Below are 23282 nucleotides of genomic sequence, written 5' to 3' on the forward strand. Positions count from 1 at the left end.
ATAACGATTATATATTTAACAAGATATGAACAAGTTGCTACTATCGTCAAATTGTTCCTATGCACACCAGGATTCAGATTCTATAAACACGGAGAACATGTCATTTGATAATGTCTTCCCATGCTTCTAAGCATAGAAGACGATGGGAGTGAGACTGTTTCCTACTTCACAGATTCCTTTTGCCTTCCAGCAATCTATTCTGTAGGGTAAATTAATTGTGGGAATTACTCATGGGGTGGTGGGGTGGGGGGAGAAGCAGTAATTAATTCCTACATTTAGACGTCACCAAACTGTTCAGAACTCCCACTAGCCAATCAGACATGAACTTCCTTTTTTTGCTGTAATGAGAGTTGCAAAATAAGGCAAATACTACGCAGTTTCTGCCTGTAGGGCATGGGGGCTTTGACAAACAGTGATCAGTACACTGAAGATCTAGACTTGATTGCTACCTTTGCTGAAAAGATTAACTGACACACCTTTCTTTAAACAAATCATGTTCTTTAGTTTCACAAAGATTTATTTCTTCAACTCTGGCTGTAAGCTACGGGTATTAAGAGTCACAAACTTCGTCTTAACTACACTTTCAGCCAAATTATCTACAATTATACAGTGGTACCTCGGGTTACAGACGCTTCAGGTCACAGACTCCACTAACCCAGAAATAGTACCTCGGGTTAAGAACTTTGCTTCAGGATGAGAACAGAAATCACGTGGCAGCAACGGGAGGCCCCATTAGCTAAAGTGGTACCTCAGGTTAAGAACAGTTTCAGGTTAAGAACGGACCTCCAGAACGAATTAAGTTCTTAACCCGAGCTACCATTGTATCTACCTTTATTTACATATCTTTATGCATCTATATTGGGGTGGGTAAATTTTTGGTGGACCCCCTAAATTTGTCCCTTTTTCATTCCCCCCCCCCACTTCTATGGGTATGATGCTATGAAGCCAAAATACTTGTTTAGGGCTCCCCAAATTTTCCATTTTAAAAAACAAGCACAAATTTTGTATTTATTTTTACTGACAGTTCTCATACGCCATATCACTGTGATACCATGATGCCAAAAGTTTTTTTTATAGCCCTTCAAGTCCGCACCCCCAAATTTGCCATTATTTTAAAAAAATGCTTCTTCTTTTTTTAAAAAATGTTTTTTGTAATGTTTTCCTCTTTGCTGTCATAGAATTTTTTGTGGTCATCCACACATACACACACACACACACACACACACACACACACACGTTTTTTAAAAAATATTATTAAAAAGAACATAAGAGGAGAATTTTGGATCAGGATGGATCAGGCCAATGGCCAGTCTAGTCCAGCATCTTGTTCTCACAGTGATTCCCAACCAGATGCCTGGGGGAAAGCAGCAAGCAAGATTCGAGCTCAAGAACAACTGATATTCAGAGGCATTGCTGCCTCCAAATACGTGGTGTCGGGCCCTTCCTGAGCAGTAGTTTCCAACCCATTTTCTGTCTTCAGACTCCACTCCAGCTGGTTTCACCTAAAGTAATAAGAAGATGATTCAAAATCCCAATCTTCAAGTGCCACTGAAATCTGATTCCCCCTAGGAGAGATTAAAGAATAGCAGCTCCTCAAAGAAAGAGACTTAGAATCCTTGTTTGTACTTTAAGAAGACCTAAGTGGGTTTCCCTAGATTTCCCTCTTAACAAATTAAGAAAATAAGAGCCCTGCTGGATCAGACCATCTAGCCTAGCATCCTGTTCTTGCGGCGATCAACCAGATGCCAGTGAGAAGCCCATAAACAGGACACAAGAGCCTCGGATGCTAGGGTCTAGGTGCCTCTGATAGTCTTACAGTGGTACCTCGGGTTAAGTACTTAATTCGTTCTGGAGGTCCGTTCTTAACCTGAAACTGTTCTTAACCTGAAGCACCACTTTAGCTAATGGGGCCTCCTGCTGCCGCTGCACCACTGGTGCACAATTTCTGTTCTCATCCTGAAGCAAAGTTCTTAACCTGAGGTAATATTTCTGGGTTAGCGGAGTCTGTAACCTGAAGCGTATGTAACCCGAGGTACCACTGTATCTTCTTTTCATTTGTCTTATTCCCTCTTTTAAAGCCATCAAAGTTGGTGACAACTCCATTGTCAAATTCTAGGTAGGTTGGAAGGACAAAACTCCATTTTCTCTGCCAATTTCATTTCTGACCTGACTTCGTAACTTTCTACTCATCCTACTTCGTAACTGAAATTAATCTGGATTACATACACATGCATGTAAAAATATCAGGTAACTAGAAGCTTCTTAGCTGGCAGTCCAAATACCCCATCAGAAGCAGCTTTATGACATTTCCACATTTTCCACGTATGCCGTATTCCAGAGGAGTCTGACCCACACAACCTTGCAAAATGGAATCAGTAACAGCTTGCTGTTATTTCAGAACAAATTCCCTTCCCAAAATACATTTTTTAAATGCCACAGCAACTAGCAATGCGCTTCCAAAAAGCTTGACATGTTGAAATACAGGGTTAGGAAAAGTCTAATAAACTATCAAAAATATAGTTCCATCATGTAGCTAGTAATAAAATGGAAATACTTTCATAGTTCTTCATCTACATTGCATTCATTATGTGGTTCCAATGTCTTCATATCGAAAGCTGTGGAATCAAACACATCCCTACAAAATCATTTATTTACTCTATTTAACCATCTCATTCCATGCAACAACTAGCTACTTCCATATATAAACAAGCACAACTGCAAGCAGATCTCAGAATCACTGCTGTGAAGCAATAGTCATTCTGAACAAAATCTCCCCCCCCCCCCATTTTTAATGGAAAATATTACATATACTGGGGTATGCTGCTCAGTACCTTTGAGATGAAACAGATTTACATTGAATAAACAGACAGATATTTTATTATGCTGCTAATGCAGTTGAAGCTCATGATTCAAACCTCACATAACTGTGTGCTGAGCAACTTCTACATTAACTGAACCCCACTAAATGCTGAGCCCCCCTCCTTTTGCAAGTTTCTGTTTTCATATCATGTTGGTTTAGGGGGAAAGTATCATCAAGCAAATGGCGCAAAAGCTGAAATGTTCCTATGTTTTTTATTGAAGCCCTGGGCACAGATTGTGGAAGCTCCATAAAATCCCCAACGGCTGGTTCTTTAAGGCTTCAAGGAACAGGGCACAGCTTGGAAACAGCAAAGCTTTAGGAGCAACAGAAGTAGACAGTCCCTGACCTTGTGTGACCAAAGTCAGAGATGCTCCTCAGCTTGACTGAGCTAAAGCTTCTAAGAGGTAGTCCTTTTCTACCCTATTAAGCCATCTCCTTAATTTCCCAAACTTGGGTCTCATCAGTTCCCATCATCCCTGACCACTGGTCCTGCTAGCTAGAAATTATGGTATTTGTAACTCCAACAACAGCTGGAGACCTAAGTCTGGGAAATCCTGTCTTAGTTCATATAACTGAAAACAGCCCTACCCTACCCCAGTCCTACCTAGAGGGACACAGAGCGCCTACACTATACACTATACATTCCAAGACACCCTTCCTCAAGTTTGTGCTTTCCAGATGTTTTGGATTACTATGACTGTGCTAGCTGGGGTTGGTGGGAGTTATAGTCTGAAATTATACATCTGGAGGGTACCAGGCAGGAGAAGGCTTTTCTAAGACAAATTAAAGACAGAGAGACAATGAAAGCGCCCCAACCAAAGAAACAATCAGTTCAAAAGTTATTGTAGGGCCAATGCAAACCTGCATTCTTAATAGGCATGTTTGACAGGAAGGATTCAAATTTGAAAAAAATAAAATCTATCCTGTGTCCCTCTTGGGTGGCTCATAGCTTCTCTGAGTTATTTAAGCCCCTTTGCCACAACAAGGCAGTGATCCGTGAAGGAATTTCTTTAGGAAATCAGCCCTGAGAGCTGACTGGAAGGACAGATCCTGACGCTGAGGCTCCAATACTTTGGCCACCTCATGAGAAGAGAAGACTCCCTGGAAAAGACCTTGATGTTGGGAAAGATGGAGGGCACAAGGAGAAGGGGACGACAGAGGACGAGATGGTTGGACAGTGTTCTTGAAGCTACGAATATGAGTTTGACCAAGCTGTGGGAGGCAGTGGAAGACAGGAGTGCCTGGCGTGTTCTGGTCCATGGGGTCACGAAGAGTCGGACACGACTAAACTATTAAACAACAATCCTGTGTCCCAAATGCAAAATACTGGGATCAATACATGACTGCGGGGGTGAAAAGGAATTCAACATGAGAGTGAGAGTCAAAGTAGATGTTATTTTTATTGTGTAGCAAGCAACAATGTCTCTTTTCCCCCTTCATTTAATATACAGGCTCAAAGGGGCAAGAGATTATCATGGCAACATGGAAGAGGAAAAACTTATTCCTTTCCTCCCCAGATGCTATCAGAAGGAAACCCTCACTCCCTCCTGAGCCTGTAATTAAATGAGTGAGAAGGGGAGATTTATTCCCCACCCTCAATGTTGGGCCCGGGTGAGTGAGGGATTTTTCTCCTGATCATGGATGGGTAAAGAAAAAATAAACCTTTCCCTGCACAATGTGGTCTGGATGACAATTCCTCCCCTCTCCACACATGCTTATAATTTAATAAAGAAAAAAAACACAGACATAGCTGCATACTACACATTTAGCTCAATAAGCAGTATACATATATACATACATAATTTAATTTGTATGCCACCCTTTCCGCAGTTCAAACCATGCTCAAGGCAACTTACGTTAAAAAAAATGTAACTACAACATAACAAAAGTCATCATAAACAATAAACACTAAAAAATACACAACCAAACTGAACAATTTCCACATAAATCAAAAGAAGAACTAAAATAAAAATACAAAAAAGCAGCAGCAGCAGCAACAATGACCCTCAACACACACACCCCCGCAACAAAAACCCCTAAACAGTGTGGTCTTGCATTCCAGGGTTTCAAATTTTGAATAATAGATTTGCCTAAGCCAAAGCAATACCAGAACCAAATCACAGGACCACTGAAAAATTAGTTATTCAAATCCATGATGTATTGAGACATAAGGGTGCGTAGCTTATAAGGAAATAAAAGAAAGTAGCCTTAAAAGGCCAACATTCTCAAGTCACATATGCTTGCAAATGGCTTGGGAATACAGACAAATGATCAAATATATACAAACCCACATGCATATTTTGTTGGGGAAGGATTCCCCACCCACCAATGCCATCCAAAACTACAAGCAGTCTGATACGGAACATATCTTACTCTAGAACTGAATGAGTTGCCGCCTGTGGGTGGTAACGGTACAGAAGGAGGCGCTGGTTGACTCGAAAGACTCCACCACCTTTTCGGAGATGTTCATAAAAGAACAGCAGGTCTTCTGGGGTGCCCTGGGGGGAAAAACACCACATTTTTTCCAGATCAAAAGCAGGTAATAGTACGAGCGTAACCGAGCCTACTCAGAAGCAAGTTGTATTGAATTTAATAGGGTTTACTCCAAGGAAAGTGGAGTAAGAATCCTGTGTGATATATTATGTGATTGTGTTCAATGACATCTAAAAAAATATTGACATTAGAACCAATGCATACACCTATCTAATGGATATTTAGAGACATTCCCTAAAGCTAATTTAATACAGAGCATTACTCTTGCACAGGACATCCACAGATCAAATGTTATAGGCCTTTTGCTGTACTTTATCAATGTCAAAAGCACACCTGCATGCTCCCTGTAAAAAAAATAAAAATACTGCGAATGGCAAACCTTCCAGATCTCCAGTTGCTTGTCGTAAGATTGCTAAGAAGCAGGTGGCATGTCCAACTACATCCACACAACACAGTGCTGAGTGAGCATCTCATCACAAAAACTTCTTGAGAATGAGAAAGAGAGCTCTGATCAGAAACATCCCTTTGCCATGAAAGTAGTATTTTAGCCAAGTGAGGAGAGGATGTTTATGGCCTCCCAAATGTGCAATATTGTTTCAGGATGAGAGAGTCCATTTCAATGCGCAGGTCTATGGACATGCCCCAGTACCATTCTGCTGCAAATTAAGCCGCACAACCATTTCAAAACCCTGCCCTCTTGTTTTCATATAACCAAAGGTGATGACTAAACAACATCTGTTTGAATTTAGCAACACTGCAGCCTCTTGAGACTATAAAACAGCCCGTATAATTGTCAAATGTTCTCAAAATATTGTTTGTTTCTCATCCCACTCTCTGTTACCAAGCTGTCATGTGATGGTGCTATGTAAATAAATAACTGATTTACTCGGCATGGAATATTTATTCAAGCATTGTGGCATCAGAATGAAAATGAATCGCCACATGCCTATCCACACGCTAGGTGGCTAAATATTTATTTGAGGAGCATGTTAGCTTTTTATTACACATCATTTAATGCCTTTACAAAATGAAATTGCTAAAATAATTAGAACATTGTGTTACTTTGCTTGATTTTCCTTTGGCTTCAGATTATTAAGAGAAATGTGTATTGTATGAACCTTTGGTACTGAATTTGAGAAATGATGATTTCTCCCCCCACTGTAGGGTTTATTGGTCCAATGCATTTTGAAATTACAGTTCCTCTTCAGAGGCACTGCAAATAAGAACTTGGAATTCAGTACTTATATGAAGCAAACACTACAGTTCCCAACTGGGGTGGGATGGATGGCAGTCGCCGTACCAACTCCCAACATGCCCACCAAACCTCTAGATCTAATTACCTCCCCTCTCCTCATTTTTTGAGATAACATTCTGAGGAAGCCTTCTTACTCTGATTCAGGCATTTCTCCTTCTTCCAAATCTCAGCTGGATGCTCTTGGCCTCCAATTAATGCCAAATACATGCAGAGACGCTTCTTCTCTAAAAAGTCAGTGTGCCCGCAGCAATTACCCTATAATTTAAGGCTGAATCATACATCTAGGAGTGCCATGGACCCAGACTTTGGGTTTCTAAAATTACTTTTTCTAATTTGAAAGCCTAATGATAGAAGAATGGAACCAACAATTACGGAGTAAAATCTATAGAATTATGACTATGGACGCATTAAAAAGTATACATATCAACACAATGGGGACAATGAATTAAGAGAAAATATTCCTAAATAAGTATGGAAGTGAGTTTGGCACTCAGACTCATCGGATGACGAGATTGTTCTAGGTTGGCAGGAGTGGCAAAAAAAATGTCTAAAAAGGTGCTGCTTTCAGCACACTGAAACCCACCATGCCCTGGGAATCAAAAGAGGGCACCTGAGCGGTAGTGAACAAAATACGTAGTCTCTCAAACAGCAACAAAAAATTCACAACTGCATATTATCAATTGCAATCTTAACAAAGATGCATCAGGACATCCAGAGGTACTGAATTAGTTGTAGTTTCTGGGTCACCTTCAAAGGTAGCCCCACATAGAGCGCATTGCAGTAGTCCAAGTGAGAGATAACCAGAGCATGCACCACTCTGGTGAGACAGTCCGCAGGCAGGTAGGGTCTCAGCCTGCCTACCAGGTGGAGCTGGTAAACAGCTGCCCTGGACACAGAATTGACCTGTGCCTCCATGGACAGTTGTGAGTCCAAAATGACTCCCAGGCTGCGCACCTGGTCCTTCAGGGGCACAGTTACCCCATTCAAGACCAGGGAGTCCTCCACACCGTCCAGCCTTCTGTCCCCCAAAACAGTACTTCTGTCTTGTCAGGATTCAACCTCAATCTGTTAGCCACCATCCATCCTCCAACTGCCTCCAGACACTCACACAGGACATTCACCACCTTCACTGGTTCTGATTTGAAAGAGAGGTAGAGCTGGGTATCATCCACATATTGATGAACACCCAGCCCAAACCCCCTAATGATCTCTCCCAGCGGCTGCATGTAGATGTTGAAAAGCATGGGGGAGAGGACAAATGCACCCCACAAGTGAGAGCCCAGGGGTCTGAACACTCACCCCCCACACCACTTTCTGAACACGGCCCAGGAGGAAGGAGCAGAACCACTGTATAACAGTGTATAACAGTGCCACCAGCTCCCAGCCCCTCTAGATGGTCCAGAAGGATGTTATGGTTGATGGTATCAAAAGCCGCTGAGAGATCCAGCAGAACTAGGAAACAGCTCTCACCTTTGTCCCTAGCCCACAGGAGATCATCGACCAGCGCGACCAAGGCAGTTTCAGTCCCATTAACTACACATATATAACATATATAACAGTGTAGCTAATACATTTTGGAGGTGTGGAGCATTGCGTGCTGATATATTCGTATTTTTGGTCATGCCCTAAAATTGTGGTATTTTGGAAAGTCGCAATAAATGAGATTAAACTTATAAGAGGGTATGAATTGCCAGAGGCACAGTTAATTATATTGTTTAGAAATATTAAAGATCTGGTTTTACCAGTGGTGGGAGACGAGGGAGAAAACTGGGAAGAGGAGGAATCTGAAGGGGTAACGAGGCTTAGTGAGCTGGGAGTCTGTGGCAGAAAGAAGTCCAGAATCAAAGGCAGAAGCTGAAGCAGGGAAGAAGGGAGGCTAAAAGGCGGAAATGAATCCCGCTGGTGAAGAGGCACAGGTGTCTCCCCCTCCTGCTGAGACAAGCTGCTCTTCTCCATTGTCTCCAAGAACCAGAAGAAGCCTGAAAAGGGTGGAGGAGAGATTGGCAATGTGCTGTTGCTGTCTCCGTTTGCTTGGGGGGGGGGGGAACCCTAGAGAGGAGGGGACTTAGGCAGCTGTGGGGAGGCAGGGACCTTCAGTCTCAGCCACAGCTTCATGGGGGCAAGACCTACTGGAGATGAGTTGCTGTGCTCATTAGGCCTGACACTCCTGCGCAGATCGTGTTTTTGCTAATAAAGAGTTCGCTCCAACTTGCACAGTGTGATTTACTGCTGGCTTGCTTCTGACAGCGGGTTTGGAAGGAGCTGTGGGACTTGGGGGTAAGGGATAAAGAGCTGGGAGTTGGCATGGCGGTAGATGGGGTTGGTTGAGTGGAGCAAGCAGGAGCAGAGCCCCTAGTAAAAAACAACTTTTAATAGATGCAAATGATGCTTAATGAGTACAATGCATTAAGTCCATCTATCTCAGTAATGTCTACATTGACTGGCAGTAGCTTTCGCAAAATTTCAGATGGGGATCTCTCCCAGGCCTACTTGGAGATTGGGGACTGGGACATTCTGTGTGCAAAGCAGTCGCTCTACCTCTGAGCTTCAGCCCTTACATGAAAGATATTGTATTCAGGTTTCTATAATTTGTATTAATAGGTGTATTAAGTAACACGGTGGGCAGTAAGAAAACTGTGCTGTGGGAGGGTGAAAGAAGACATAACCGCCAGAAGGAGAAAACCAGAATTCCTTCAACCTACCATCCAGCTAGATTTATGCTTCCCCTGTGCTCAACTCTGTGGTGTTGCTTTGTGTCAACTGCAAAATTTAAACCTGCTTCTGTTCCTCATGTCACGCTCCAAGCTAAGTCAAGTTAGGCACCTGGTTCTAATTATCTAGCAGCTTGCTACCCAAGGTCACATGCCTATTTATAGATTCCATTACACTACATACCGTACCGAGTACTTAAGGTTCTCCCCCCCCCCCAACACACATATGATGCAATTATTTTCATCAAGTTCCATAACTAAGAATATTGTGCAATTCTTCATCGACCATGTCTGGTGGATGTAAACAGTGGAACAAAGTAGATGAGTGCAGTAAAAAAAGGACTGCAGAAGACAGAGCTAGAAATATTCCAAGTGCTCAGAAATCTGGTTTGTTGTTGTTTAGTCATTTAGTCGTGTCCGACTCTTCGTGACCCCATGGACCAGAGCACGCCAGGCACTTCTGTCTTCCACTGCCTCCCGCAGTTTGGTCACACTCATGTTTGTAGCTTTGAGAACATTATCCAACCATCTTGTCCTCTGTCGTCCCCTTCTCCTTGTGCCCTCCATCTTTCCCACCATCAGGGTCTTTTCCAGGGAATCTTCTCTTCTCATGAGGTGGCCAAAGTATTGGAGCCTCAGCTTCACGATCTGTCCTTCCAGTGAGCACACAGGGCTGATTTCCTTAAGAATGGATAGGTTTGATCTTCTTGCAGCCCATGGGACTCTCAAGAGTCTCCTCCAGCACCATAATTCAAAAGCATCAATTCTTCAGCGATCAGCCTTCTTTATGGTCCAGCTTTCACTTCCATACATCACTAACATTTTTAACCCAATAAAGATTGGTATTTAATAGGTAGCCAGGGGAGAAATGATGTTGGCCAGGTCTAGATGCAGAACCTAACTTTCTCTTTGTTCCAAGAGGAAGCAGCTTCAGCCTGCGCATCCACACTTGGCCAGCGTATTTCTTACATATGTAATGGTTCAGCAGCTAAGCATCAGACCCACTGGCCATGTATCCCAATAGTGAAAGTGCAGTATCACCAGATGCAAGCACATGTGCCTGGATACATCCACATAGACCCAATGAAATTTATGGACCTAAGTTAGTCGTGAGCAATACTTTTAATTTGTCTGAGTTAAAAAACTAGTTGACTACAACCCATGGCCTCTTGAATGCTTGTGGGCAAGACTTATCAGGAGAGGAATAATGTGTGGCCCAGCAAACAGTAACATCACACGAACTTGATTCATACCAAGAATCCTTCAAAAGATATATAATACAAAAATTCATCTCAATAGACTAATGCTGAAATCCTAAATGCCCCACTGAACTGATTGGAACTCAGTCCAATACTACCAACTTGGAAGCATTAGAATTAAAGAATCAAGTCTAAGATTGACTTGTAGATAGGATCAAATGTGCTTCAGACAGTCCAAGTTAAGTCCATGGAAATGATAACAGCACACAGACTGAATATAGAGATACAAAGGTCAATGTGTATCTGGCAGAGGACATATCTGACCTCAGAAAAACAATTGGCTGAAGCAAAGCATACAAAAGTCAAGTGGGTGGGTCAGAGGCTTGATCAGTGACAGTCTCCTATGCATGTCCTCTAACTATGTATCGGCTCCACCTGTAAACCAATTGCAGGAGGGTACAGCCCTCACTTCACTGTTGCTTATCTTTGCGTATTTGTATGCAGGCCTGTGTTGGGCCTGTAGCAAAATTTTAGTTTCATAGGTGCTTTAAATCTCAGCAGAAACATGCTCACCGGAGACCCAGCACATTAATTTCATGCTTAGACTGTTTTAAAAACCACTCCCCCCAGAATTATACAAATCCTGCTAAGCCTCTTGCTAGTTGTGTGACTGAACCCCATTGTCCTGCCCCGATAGGCCTTTAAATCATTTTGACCTGATCCTAAAACAGGAAATCTGTGATGAAGTTATAATTGCTGCATTGTTTGGGAAATAAAGTTAAAGGATTAGTCTCCCAAACAGAAATATGTGAACAGCACTGGCAAACAATACTCTAATTAAACATGGAAAGCGGTGGAAATTCAGTGACTACCTCAGCATGCTTAGTAACATGTTATCAAGACACGTCGCTAAAAGGGCTTGTTTTAAAGCAGTTCATAAGCCTAATTTATTTGGCTCCAGCACTTTCTTTCTTGGACACATCTCAAGTACAGATCTCTGTTCAGTTTTACCCATAATGTGCCAAGAATATCAGAGTCTGCGTTTTGTCTTGATTTTTCCCTAGAGCCCCTTGACAAATCATTTGACAACCTTACAATACTTTAATTCAGCTTCTTCTTCTTTTTTAAAAAAAGGCAAAGAAGAACCAAATATCCCTCCCCCCCCATTTCATGGCTTAAATAATAAATAACAACACACTCCCACTTTGACTAACAAAACAGAAGTGAAACTATTCTAATAATCCTCACCGAATTACATATTGCAGCTTAGCTCTGTAGACTTATTTCCTGGTTACTTGCAAGGAGAGAAACAAAATTAAGGACAAAGCCACTTAATTCACAGGCTGCAGTTGAAACACTACCAGCTTCCAATATACTATTGTTCTTGGGATTCATTAAAAATTACTCTCTCCTGAAGATTTTTGAAAGCTGACATGCCTAACATTAAGTCTGGAAATAATGAGGGAAGATATCTCATAAGCCAGAGGCAGAACTTCTGGCAGATAACTATAGACCATGGGGAAGTCTAGAAAACCAGGGATAAAATGTATTAAAGTCTCAAGCAAAGATCGATGTTTCACACACCTCTGCTAAGCACTCTTTCTGAATTCGTAAGAGCGGCATCTTTCGGTCTTATGAATACTCAACTTTTCTTTTCTGCTTTAGCACGTAAGAGTAAGAAAAAGGATACCATCCCCACCATTCATGTTCCTGCATGGGTTATTGATCTGGGCATGCCTTTGAAATGAAAAGAAGGTTACAGCAATGACTTGTGGGGAAATCAACATCCTCCTCTGAGGAGCACAGGAATTCTCTGCATCAGGAGTGATTGAATTACTCAGTCTCCAGCAGAGGCTGACTAGAAGGAGGGAAGGCCAGAAAGATAAACAATTCAGAATGGAAATGGTTCAAAATCCCCAAAAAGCTACACTTATAGAACTACACTTATTGAGCAGTAAAAGTTGTGTTTTCTCAATCAAGGCTATCACGCAAAACTCAACTCCCGTAAATTAGGAAAGGACTCCTATCAATTCTACAAAACAGTCCTCCTTACTGACCTATTTAAAGACATAGTGGAGCCTTACCTTGCAACCTGAAATCTTGGGACTGTATAAGGAACGAACAGGTTTATTGTAGTGTAAACATTTGTAGATTAGAGTCTGCTTCATCATCCACAAAGCTTATTTCACAATAAATCTGTTTGTTCTTAAGATGTCACAAGACTACTGCAGCAACTCCCATCTCCCTCAATAAATTAGCACCGTTCTGAAACTTGGGAATCACACGTTAGCTACAGAAGAACCTACTACAGGTTTAAAATAAATGTAGATGGAGGAAATGCTATCAAAGGGATCTGCAAAAAGCTTTTGATCATGCATTCTAAGTGTATTACGTAACAAGATCTTTATTTCATGTCTCTGGTGTATGCCTTTCATTTTAACATTTGAAGAGCAGGTGTACAGATTTAGTCACAAATGAGAAAAGCAGGTTGCTGCTATGGAGACTTTTTGGTGCGTGGCAATACTGGAATGCAGACGTTTCAGTCTGTTTCTATACTTATTGGCAGCAACGTGACACCTGCAAGTTACTCTGCTAGATACTAAAAGAAGGAAAGGAGATGATTACTTAACATAGCATCTGGTAAATTGGGGGTGTTTCTCTTCCCTCATTTCTGTGGCATTTTCTCTCCTGTGGCGAGGCATCCCTCCTAATATTAGGGGTGTAGTTGGTGGGAAAACACTATGCTGTCTTCCTCTGCCCTAGAGAGGAAAGTGGCTTCTAAGGAAGAAGCATTGTCCCTCAGTGTCATGTGTGTCCTTAGTTTCCCCTATGAAGATAAAGCTTGCACTACGTGTTCAGGCAATGAGTCTATCTTTGTACAAACATGGTCAGGTTATATCCCACCTCTTTACATTTCAGGAGAATATGAGATAGCGAGGCCCACTCCATCAGCCTTGTGGGGATAAAGTGTCATTTTGCTTTTCATTTTCTAGAACCATCTTCTGCCAAGAGCGTTCCATTTGGTTGCATCAGAGTGAAAGAGGAGACAAGAGAGGTCCACTCCATCAGCGTGGCTGGGACCAAATGTCATTTGGCCTCTCTTTAGGGTTTCCCAAACTTGAGTCTCCAGCTGTTTTTGGACTACAGTTCTTGTCATCTCTGAGCACTGGTCCTGCAAGCTAGGGATGGTGGAAGTTGCAGTCCAAAAACAGCTGGAGACCCAGGCTTGGGAAATCCTGTCCTAGAACCACATTCCTCATTGGCACTTCTATCTGGTACTTCTTCATACAGCACCTTGACCATGATCTGTAGCCAAGAAGAAACCTCAGCTGCACATCAAGGTTAAGGAGCAGAAAGCTTAAACACAATCCCATACCGCACTGAGCTAAAGGAAATGGGGAGGAGGCTCCATGGAAGCCAGCACTTTTGCTTTAAGCCTTGCTTTGGTGCAGCGTTACATGTGAACATAGCCAATAAATGGTTCCATACTAGTACCAGCACCTTTGGACACACTCCCAGTGGCAATGTTATCATTTTTAACACTATGGAAATAAATTCATGGAAACAGATCTGCCCCTTCATTTTTGTCTGCTCGTGCATTTTTCATTTGTGTTCCAATTACTGTATGGGAGCCAAGAGGGCATCTTTAACCTCAACTCTCTATATGAAGGGGGATGCCAGCTGTACTTGAGAGTTCAGCACAGGTAACATTAAACCACACTTAAGGTTTTGCTCATCTTCACAGTGCTTACCTTTCCCGCTTCATCAAATCTGCCCACATGACAAAACCATTCTCGGGAACAGAACCAAGTTGGCATAATTACAGTTGGTCCATGGGAAGTAAAAACCTGAAAAAGGAGCATAAAAGCACACACTATTACTATAAAGAGTCCCATTCTTAACAAGTATGTTTTACAAACCATGCGCACGACAATTTTCTTCATTGACATTAATCTAATAGAATGCATACTGTAGCAAGTGTGACATAAACTTTTTCCCTGTTATGAGCAGTGTACAAGGACAAATTATAAGAGATGCTGGGATACAATATCTCACGTGCTTCGTTTTTCTTAGCTCAAAGGAGCAATGTATGATGGAGGAGGAGTAAGATTAGTGGAACAGGCTGAGGAATGCAATAATGTAAACTTTTCTCTGTTCTTTTCTTGCCCCCCTTCCCCTCCCAAAAATTCTGTATCCCCCTATTAGGTAAGCAGTACCTTTGGAGGGGGGTACAGGGAGGGAATTTAAATTAGGAAATTATGACATCCACTCCCCCCACGTGGGGGACATCCACTCCTCTGGCCTGACTCCTTCTACACTTGTGACTTGTTTCAACTAAAAACAAAGCAAAGCAGAACAAAACTCAAGAGTCTCCAAGCATTTTACCCAGTCTACCCTTCTAAGTTGCTGTGTCCCAAGTCGTGTGTGTAGAAAACACACACACACTCCACATCACAGGTTACACAATAAATGCTATATTCTGTCCAGAGATTGATTTGCATTCTCTACGTATATTCTTGTTTCTGTGTGCAGCATTTATGAAGAAGCCCTCAAATATCAACTTGACCATGGGGTTTGCTAAGACTGCTTGCTACTTGAGTGTAAGATTGAGGCTCAAGCAAACATCTATTTGCTCCTCGGTGGTGTGTAGCAAGATCTCTATAAACCTTGAAGATTTGGGGTCGGAAATGGAGTTCTTGTGAATCAAGCACACCTGGGTGCTTTACTATTTGCAAAGAACATGCCAAATTAACAGCCAATGGAAAGTACTGACTTGCATGCAAACCAAACAGAAAATATTTGAGCATGTACACACATATGAACACAGATAGCCTTTTGGTACCTGGAAAAAAGATATATGAATGAAACTAGTGTCTTGGAAATACAATGAATGTAGCCCATAATTTGTATATTTTTTAATGTTGACAGCTTCACTGAGTAATACCAACAAAACCAGGAAGGTTTATAATCGCCCTTTTCTGCTTTAAACAAATATGTTTCAAACCTAGTGTTGAAATAAACCAGAATATCCGGATTATGTAAGGTAAACCTGTTCATTCCATTAATACAAGACCAAATGTCTAGTAAGTTTATAGACTAATCTTGTTGACAAGAAGTTAAAGAACCATGATGCACTCTGCCTTAAGTATTAAACAAAGATATTCTATGAGCTGGTTAAGCAGACAAAGACATATAAAACAAAAGGACTGCTTTCTATTCATTGAAAATGCTTTTTCCTCCATAGCCAAACAATTTATTGATGGTACCGCTAGTATTAAAACTTCTAAAGGCTAACATTAACACCAGCTTCCTAAATCTACACTAGCATCCCTATTTTTCAAGTGATATGAAACACATAACATCTGAGGCTAAACTATGGTTTAGCACTGCAGTGGGACCTCAGGTTAAGAACTTAATTCGTTCCAGAGGTCCGTTCTTAACCTGAAACTGTTCTTAACCTGAAGCACCACTTTAGCTAATGGGGCCTCCTGCTGCTGCCGCACCGCCAGAGCACGATTTCTGTTCTCATCCTGAAGCAAAGTTCTTAACCCGAGGTACTATTTCTGGGTTAGCGGAGTCTGTAACCTGAAGCGTATGTAACCCAATGTACCACTGTATATGGGCAAGCCTCAATGAGCCCAAGTGCAGTTCATATGCTCCCTTCTCCTTTTTCCATATGGCTGGGAAAAGAACTGTGACAAAGTTCAGCTGCGCTTCTACAGAATCCCAGCTTACTGTTTATGTTCAAATCAAGGATCCTAGTAAAAGACACATTGGCCTGACTCACACAACATCGTAGGGCAAACTATGGCTTACCAGGACCAGACTGTGTGAGCGTGTGGGCTCCAGAAAAGGAGCTCACAGTTGTTTTGCTCTCCCCTGGTCCCTGAGTTGAGCTAAGCCAAGGTTTGGCTAAGCATGTTGACTGTACTGGGATGTATGGTTAAGCTCTTTCCACACTAACCATGAGCTGTAGCCAGAAAAACAAAACGGCAATAAAAAGTAGTAACCAATAATAAATGAGACAAGTATCTATAGATTTGTGGTGGCCTCCTCCCAATGCACATTGTGTGACATCACACACACATGATAGCCCCATGTTGGGTGCAACTCAGCACCTCTGGCTGAAATTCTTGGACTGATGGAACAACTGACATAGTGCAGTGCTGAGTTCCTCCTATACACCCAAGATTTATTTCAAAATAATAATAATAATAATAATGGAAGCTGGGCTTATCATGAAGTCATCTGTGCTAGATGCTAGGTACTGCACAGTGCACAGCATATATAAATCAGGGGCCTTGTGGATTTGTAGAATCACTTCCTGATTTTTGCTGAAATGCTATTCGTGGAAACCCTTCTGGCTGCCATGAAGGTCTTCAACATACCGTACTCTGTTTCTTGCAGCTGACACTCTGCAAAATGGCAGGACAAAGCTTCCTGAGCAGAAAATAGTCTAATTGTGAGGCAATTTTAACAATTTAGGGTCATAATCTGTTAAACCATTTAGCCCTAACAATCTCATACTTTCAGTGTGTTTCTTTCTTAAGACTGAGCAGCCGCAGCTCTCTGGTTTTATGGTTTAATACAGTCTGTGCTCACTAATCATTCTTAGCGGAATCAATACAAATCCCAACATAGAATGTTCAGATCCCAGAATGAAAAAAGCAGCAATTGTATTAATCCTGAAAGACCCACTGTAGAAAAGAAGGCCTTGTGATATTCAACTGCCTCAGGACAATTCGCAATACATAGATATTTGAGGCCACACAGGTGTGTCTTGAGATGATATAATCATCTCACAAAGAAAGACAGCTTAGGCACAGTAAGGGATGCTCATCCGTTTGTAGTTAATCACCAGGGAGATGACTACTAAATTAAAATAACAACATAACTACAGGTGACGTGATACTTTACTAGACCGCATTCACTAATACATAAGGAAAAGGATAACAATCCCTAAGCCTACTGGAGCAAAATACTGCTTCAGCAACCTAAAATATGAAAATAGATTACCTGTGAAAAATGAACAGTAATGTATGATTAGTCAAATCAAGGAGATATATATTTGTGTGTGTGTGTGTGTGTGTGTGTGTGTGTGTTTCTTCACAAACAATGATCCATGGAAACTTCAACAGAGATTCCTTGCAGTACATGAAACAATATGAAGGGAAGAGGAGAGCGGATCTTCAGATATGATCTTCAATCAAGAAATACAACCTAATTAGCAGAACAATTGAGATCAATGAATGAATCACCCAAGAGGCACCAGCTCTGAGGTTGATTTTCTAATTATTCCAGAAAGCAAGAGAGATCCATGGTACCCAAATGCCAAGACACCCACCATAAACTTAAAGTGATTGCACACTTCCCCAACTGACAGCCACAAATCTGGGGAGCCCTGAGGGTTAGGAGTGTTATGACCTCCCAGGAATTTTTCACTGCTAAGACACACACTCTGCCCCATACGGTAGAGTTTGGCTCTCATCAAGTACAGTGGTACCTCTGGTTACGTACTTAATTCGTTCCGGAGGTTCGTTCTTAACCTGAAACTGTTCTTAACCTGAAGCACCACTTTAGCTAATGGGGCCTCCTGCTGCTGCCGCACCGTCGGAGCACAATTCCTGTTCTCATCCTGAAGCAAAGTTCTTAACCCGAGGTACTATTTCTGGGTTAGCAGAGTCTGTAACCTGAAGCATATGTAACCTGAAGCGTATGTAACCCGAGGTACCACTGTACTACACTTATGAAGCACAGCACCAAGTCAGGTTCTTCTCCTGAGCTCCAAGTTCTCATCTCCCTAGAAGCTTATGGGAACATTCTTGGAATCATACTACTTGGAAACAGCATAAAAGCAAGCTCATTGCTGGAGAAGATGAATGGCATTTTTCATGTTAACGCTGGAATGGAAGCACCCAACAAATCTCAGCTATCCTCCCAACCATGGAGAGAGGAAATTGTAATGAGGCGGGGATTGTTCCTCAAGTTGTTCTGATGTATCTGAGGCACCCTGTGGTAATGATCCCTACTTCCTCTCTAAGGTCACGAGGGAACCCTGGAGGTCACAATGTTCTCTAGAGGGTAGCAGAATACTCACCATGTTGAACATAAATGCATACATCTGACCTATAATACAATATGCTCTTTTACAGTGGCCTGAAATAATTCTGTCAACACTGGGCTGAATGATGATCCTCAACATCTGCCCAACTGTCACAGACTTGAATACAGAAACATACGCAAAGAATCAACAAGACAAAACTGGATGAAAAGTGAGTTCAGACATAGACAGGGTTTCTGGAAACAGACTGAGAGTATAAGGTACTCAAACGAAATGTGGGCATAAAATAGAGTGTAAGAAGAAGCTGCAGGTCATATTTTTATGTTTTATTTTTAAAATGGAACTCACAAAATTCTAGTACCACATTCTGATCAAACCACAGACAACTCATCTAGGGTCCCATTCAAAATCTGTTGAAATACAGTTCTATAACTGTTTCTGTAGCATAAACATTTAAATATTTCACTCTGAATAATAATTAGACTCATAGAAATAACTGTGACTGAACAGAAGATGGAGCAGTTTTATCAGTCAGGCACACTGTGAATCATGCATGTCAGGGTAGATCAATGGAACCATTCTTGGCAAGAGTTTGCATAAATCTCATTTATTATGTTCAGCCCACACTATGACTAGGAAAAAAATAATGTTTCTTTACATGAAGATACTCAGTAAGTTTTTTTTAAAAAGCATAGTCAAATTTATACATTAAAATAAGCATCCCACATTAATAAGCAAGCTGATTACAAATACTGTACATATGTAAAAACATTTGCCACAATCCTATGCACACTGATGCAGTACACAGACTCAACTGAAATAAATGAAATCTATAAAAAAATTAACCAAGACTAAATGACACCAAAAGGGTTCCAAGTGTTATGAACAATGACTTGATCACTGGAACAGAGATCATTTCTGAAAAGTTCACAGAGACAAACCCCACTTTGAACAAAACACCCTATGTAATACAGACTGTACTATTTCATAGCATAGATGGATCCTGGACAGTACCCCATATCAAAGTGAAGTATAGGGAGCTTTCTTTAAATTTCAATGCTGAGTTTATCCATTTCCTGTCTCACTCCTTAATCTCAATGAGAAATGAGTTCCGGCACCCTCATTGATCCACTAAAAATATGAACAATTGCAACATACTACATGAATTATTCAATATATATACATATATTCTGGGGTGTATGGGGTAGGGTGGGTAGATGGATAGATAGATAGATAGATAGATAGATAGATAGATAGATAGATAGACAGACAGACAGACAGACAGACAGACAGACAGAACAATGTACGCACACTGTAGAAGTATAGGTGAGCATAGGGCTTGACTTTAGACTTATGTATATTAGATATACTTTTGCATACAAATTTAGATATATTGGTCAGTTTTCAAATACCCAGCAATGTATGAGCAGCTTGGATGTAAAACAATGCTCAATATAAGCGTCAATCCAGTGACAGCAAAGCTTAATCATGTTACAGCTGTCAGATTCTGTGTATAAATCCACTTAAAATGGATTCTTCCTCTATCCCTAGTGAGGAAACACGTGTCAGAGACATCGGCATGTTAGAGAGAGAAAATCTAGGTCAGATCCCTTTTCTTTCATATGCTAACTTTTCTTGTCCAGGGAGTTTTATGTGTGTTGGGGGGGGGGGTTTAAAATGTGATTCCTGCACTCCTTGCAGTCTGAATGTAGTGCAGCCTCATGTGGGCTGTGCTGTAGGCTATTTTTAAACAGGCTGTTTAGTTCTCAGTTTGGGAAATCAAGTTAACTTTATTTTGAGGGGAGCTCAGGAGACTTTGGTTTTTTCATAGAGTAATTAGCACCTTTCAAGCACTATAACCCGTGCAGATGTCAAATTTCAGAGATGTGGACACTTCCGCTTTGGGGCACTTGTATGCAATCAATGTGTGCATACTGGGAATCCTGTAAATAGTGAGCAAATTTCTGAAGGGCAAGAGTGCAGGCTGGCTGCCATTCTGTCACGACAATAGCCACACCTGCAGCTCCTGGGTCTTCTGAAGCTGAGAGTCTAAGCTATGTCTTGACCTTGAGTGAAGCGGTGAGCTCCCATTGCACTGTCCCAGCTTCTTGTCAGCCTAGAAGTTTGAAAGCATACCAGTGAAAGTAGATAAATAGGTACCGCTGCTGCGGGAGGGTAAACAACATTTCCATGAGCTCTGGCACTTGTTATAGTCCTCCACGCGGCAGTAGCAGTTTAGTCATGCTGGCCACAACCCAGAAAGCTGTCTGTGGAAAAACACCAACTCCCTCAACCTTAAAAGAGAGATGAGCACCACACCCCATAGTCACCTTTGACTGGACTTAACTGTCCAGGAGTCCTTTACTTTACCCTTTACCGGAACTCTAAGTGCAGACATCTAAGAGGGTTTGCTCCATTAAGCAATGGAAGGCCAGACTCCTATTACAGTGGTACCTCGGGTTACAAACACCTCAGGTTACAAACACTTCGGGTTACAGACTCTACTAACCCGGAAGTAGTACCTCAGGTTAAGAACTTTACCCCAGGATGAGAACAGAAATCACATACCGGCAGCCTGGTGGCAGCAGGAGGCCCCATTAGCTAAAGTGGTACCTCAGTTAAAGAACGATTTCAGGTTAAGAACGGACCTCCGGAACGAATTAAGTACGTAACCAGAGATACCACTGTATAACATCTAACCTTAGTCAATCTGGAGGCCTCACTCTGACTGCCAGTCACATTAGCTAATGGTCCACAGGCCTTTTCTCTACCTAACTAGATACCTGAGACCAATTTTCATACAGTCCTGGATTAGGCCCATGACTCAGAAAGTCCCATTTCAAGATCTGCATACCCCAACATTATTTTCTACAATGAAACTAGAGTATTGCTGAGAGTGGAACATTCCTAGGGGCACCACTATCAGCCCCCATTCTCTATTATTGCCTCCCCCACAGAACACTAAGAATATTCCAACTCTTCTGACATTCATTACATGATAATGATATTTATTTCACTGCTCTAAAAAACAGGCTGTTTCTTATTTGGAATTTGGAAGCTCAGAGCCCTAAGCACAAAGGGTTCTAAATCGCATGGGAAGCCTCACTTTAGGCCTTCCTCTCCCAGTGCACAGAAGGTGGTAGAACGAGGTGATGTGGATACAACCAAGTTTGAAGGCCCTGCTGTTATTGCACTTTTAATTGGTTTGTACACCATGCAGAGTCCTGCATCCTGGCCAGGCCACAGCTCTGCTGAAACATTATTTGGACTGGAGCCGCAGTGTGAAGATACAGCCTTGGAAGAGACAGTGTCATCTTGGTGAGTCCCAAGACTCAGCTACATTGCCAAAGCAAGAACACTTTATGTGAGTTGTTTATGCATTCTAACACTGTGACACCAGAGGCCGCTGTGGAGTTCTGTTTCTGCTCACTTGATTTCTCACACACAGTTTGCAATGTGTTTCACTGACACACTTCTTTGACGGGTCTAGATCCAGCCAACGGCCCAGTTTGCCACACACCCAAACCCACACATTGGCACGCGCGTAGACACACACAGGCTGAGTGTCTCAGCCGTGCCCCTGCATCCTGCATTCTGGCCAGCCCTGCATTAAATATGCAATAAACAAATTCTTATTTTCCTGATTTCTGAAGTTATGTTCTGGCAATCTACAAGATCTAGCCCTGAAAGATCAGAAACATTCAATTTTGTGCACAGAGAGAAAATCAAGGTGGCTTGAGGTTTTCAATCTCATACTTACCTCTCATCATTCACACACACACAAAGGAAACAGGGGGAGAGAAAACACTTGGAATAGGTTCACTCTTCTTCACAGCTTTTTTTTAAAATAAAACAAAACAAAGAACATTAAAGCAGTCTTTTCTTCTTTAAATAGCTGGGAATAACACTTCCCCTAGCATCTCAAACTTCTACGCATTTACTCATCTGCAGCTACTGCCAAACCCTAGAGCAATGGGAACTCTCAAGTTCTGTGCAGTGATCATGAGAAGTGGATAAGACACCCGTACACACGTAAACTATGCCAAGTTCTGCAGTCAGCAAGACGAACTGGTAAAACTGCATTATGAAACACTTTGTGAATTAATCCGTAGGAGTAGATCTGGCTTCTTCAGTAGGATAATAAGTTTATTCTTCATTTTCTGCCTTGCCTCAAGGAAGCTTAAGTCATATTTTTAGCAAACTGTGACTTGGTCAGCCACAGAAAGTTGATTTCCTAGGGTTACAGAGGAAAAACACCAACTGACTATGTTTCAGAGCATCCTCGACTCAGTAGTTAAACTGACTCGACTATAATTTTTTTGGGGGGGATGAACAAATTCCTATGCCCCACAAATAACCCAGAGATGCATTTTAAATAAAAGCACACATTCTACTCATGTAAAAACACCAGGCAAGCCCCACAAATAACCCAGAGGTGCATTTTAAATCAAAGGACACATTCTAGTCATGTAAAAACACGCTGATTCCCGGACCGACCACGGGGCGGATTTAGAAGGCGATTGGGCCAGATCTGGCCCCCAGGCCTCAGTTTGCCTACCCATGGTCTACTGGCTTCATGCTAATCCTGTTGAGAATGACACATTGTACTGGCCTGCATACAGAATCCCTGGATTGTGCACTTAAATTGGAAGATGAGCACTCCCCCAACACTTTCATTCGCATCAGCTTTTCTTTAGCAATT

General features: G+C 41.8%; 1 protein-coding gene across 5 annotated transcripts in view; it reads right to left on the reverse strand.

The window, feature by feature from the left end:
• Positions 1-23282, reverse strand: part of B3GNTL1 (UDP-GlcNAc:betaGal beta-1,3-N-acetylglucosaminyltransferase like 1) — a gene marked incomplete at its 5' end in the record, with an annotated part of 167449 nt that overhangs the window by 33861 nt on the left and 110306 nt on the right. For 4 of the 5 annotated variants that reach the window (XM_081848750.1, XM_081848749.1, XM_081848751.1 and 1 more), the window contains 2 exons: positions 5234-5358; positions 14271-14366. In XM_081848750.1, the coding sequence (XP_081704876.1) occupies positions 5234-5358; positions 14271-14366 (221 nt within the window). Of the gene's footprint in view, positions 1-5233; positions 5359-14270; positions 14367-22340; positions 22530-23282 lie in introns of those variants that run through there. The other variant, XM_081848753.1, reaches the window with a different exon arrangement.

The sequence above is a fragment of the Podarcis erhardii genome (genome assembly GCF_964252035.2).
Source record: "Podarcis erhardii genome assembly, chromosome: 2".
Lineage (NCBI taxonomy): Eukaryota > Metazoa > Chordata > Lepidosauria > Squamata > Lacertidae > Podarcis > Podarcis erhardii.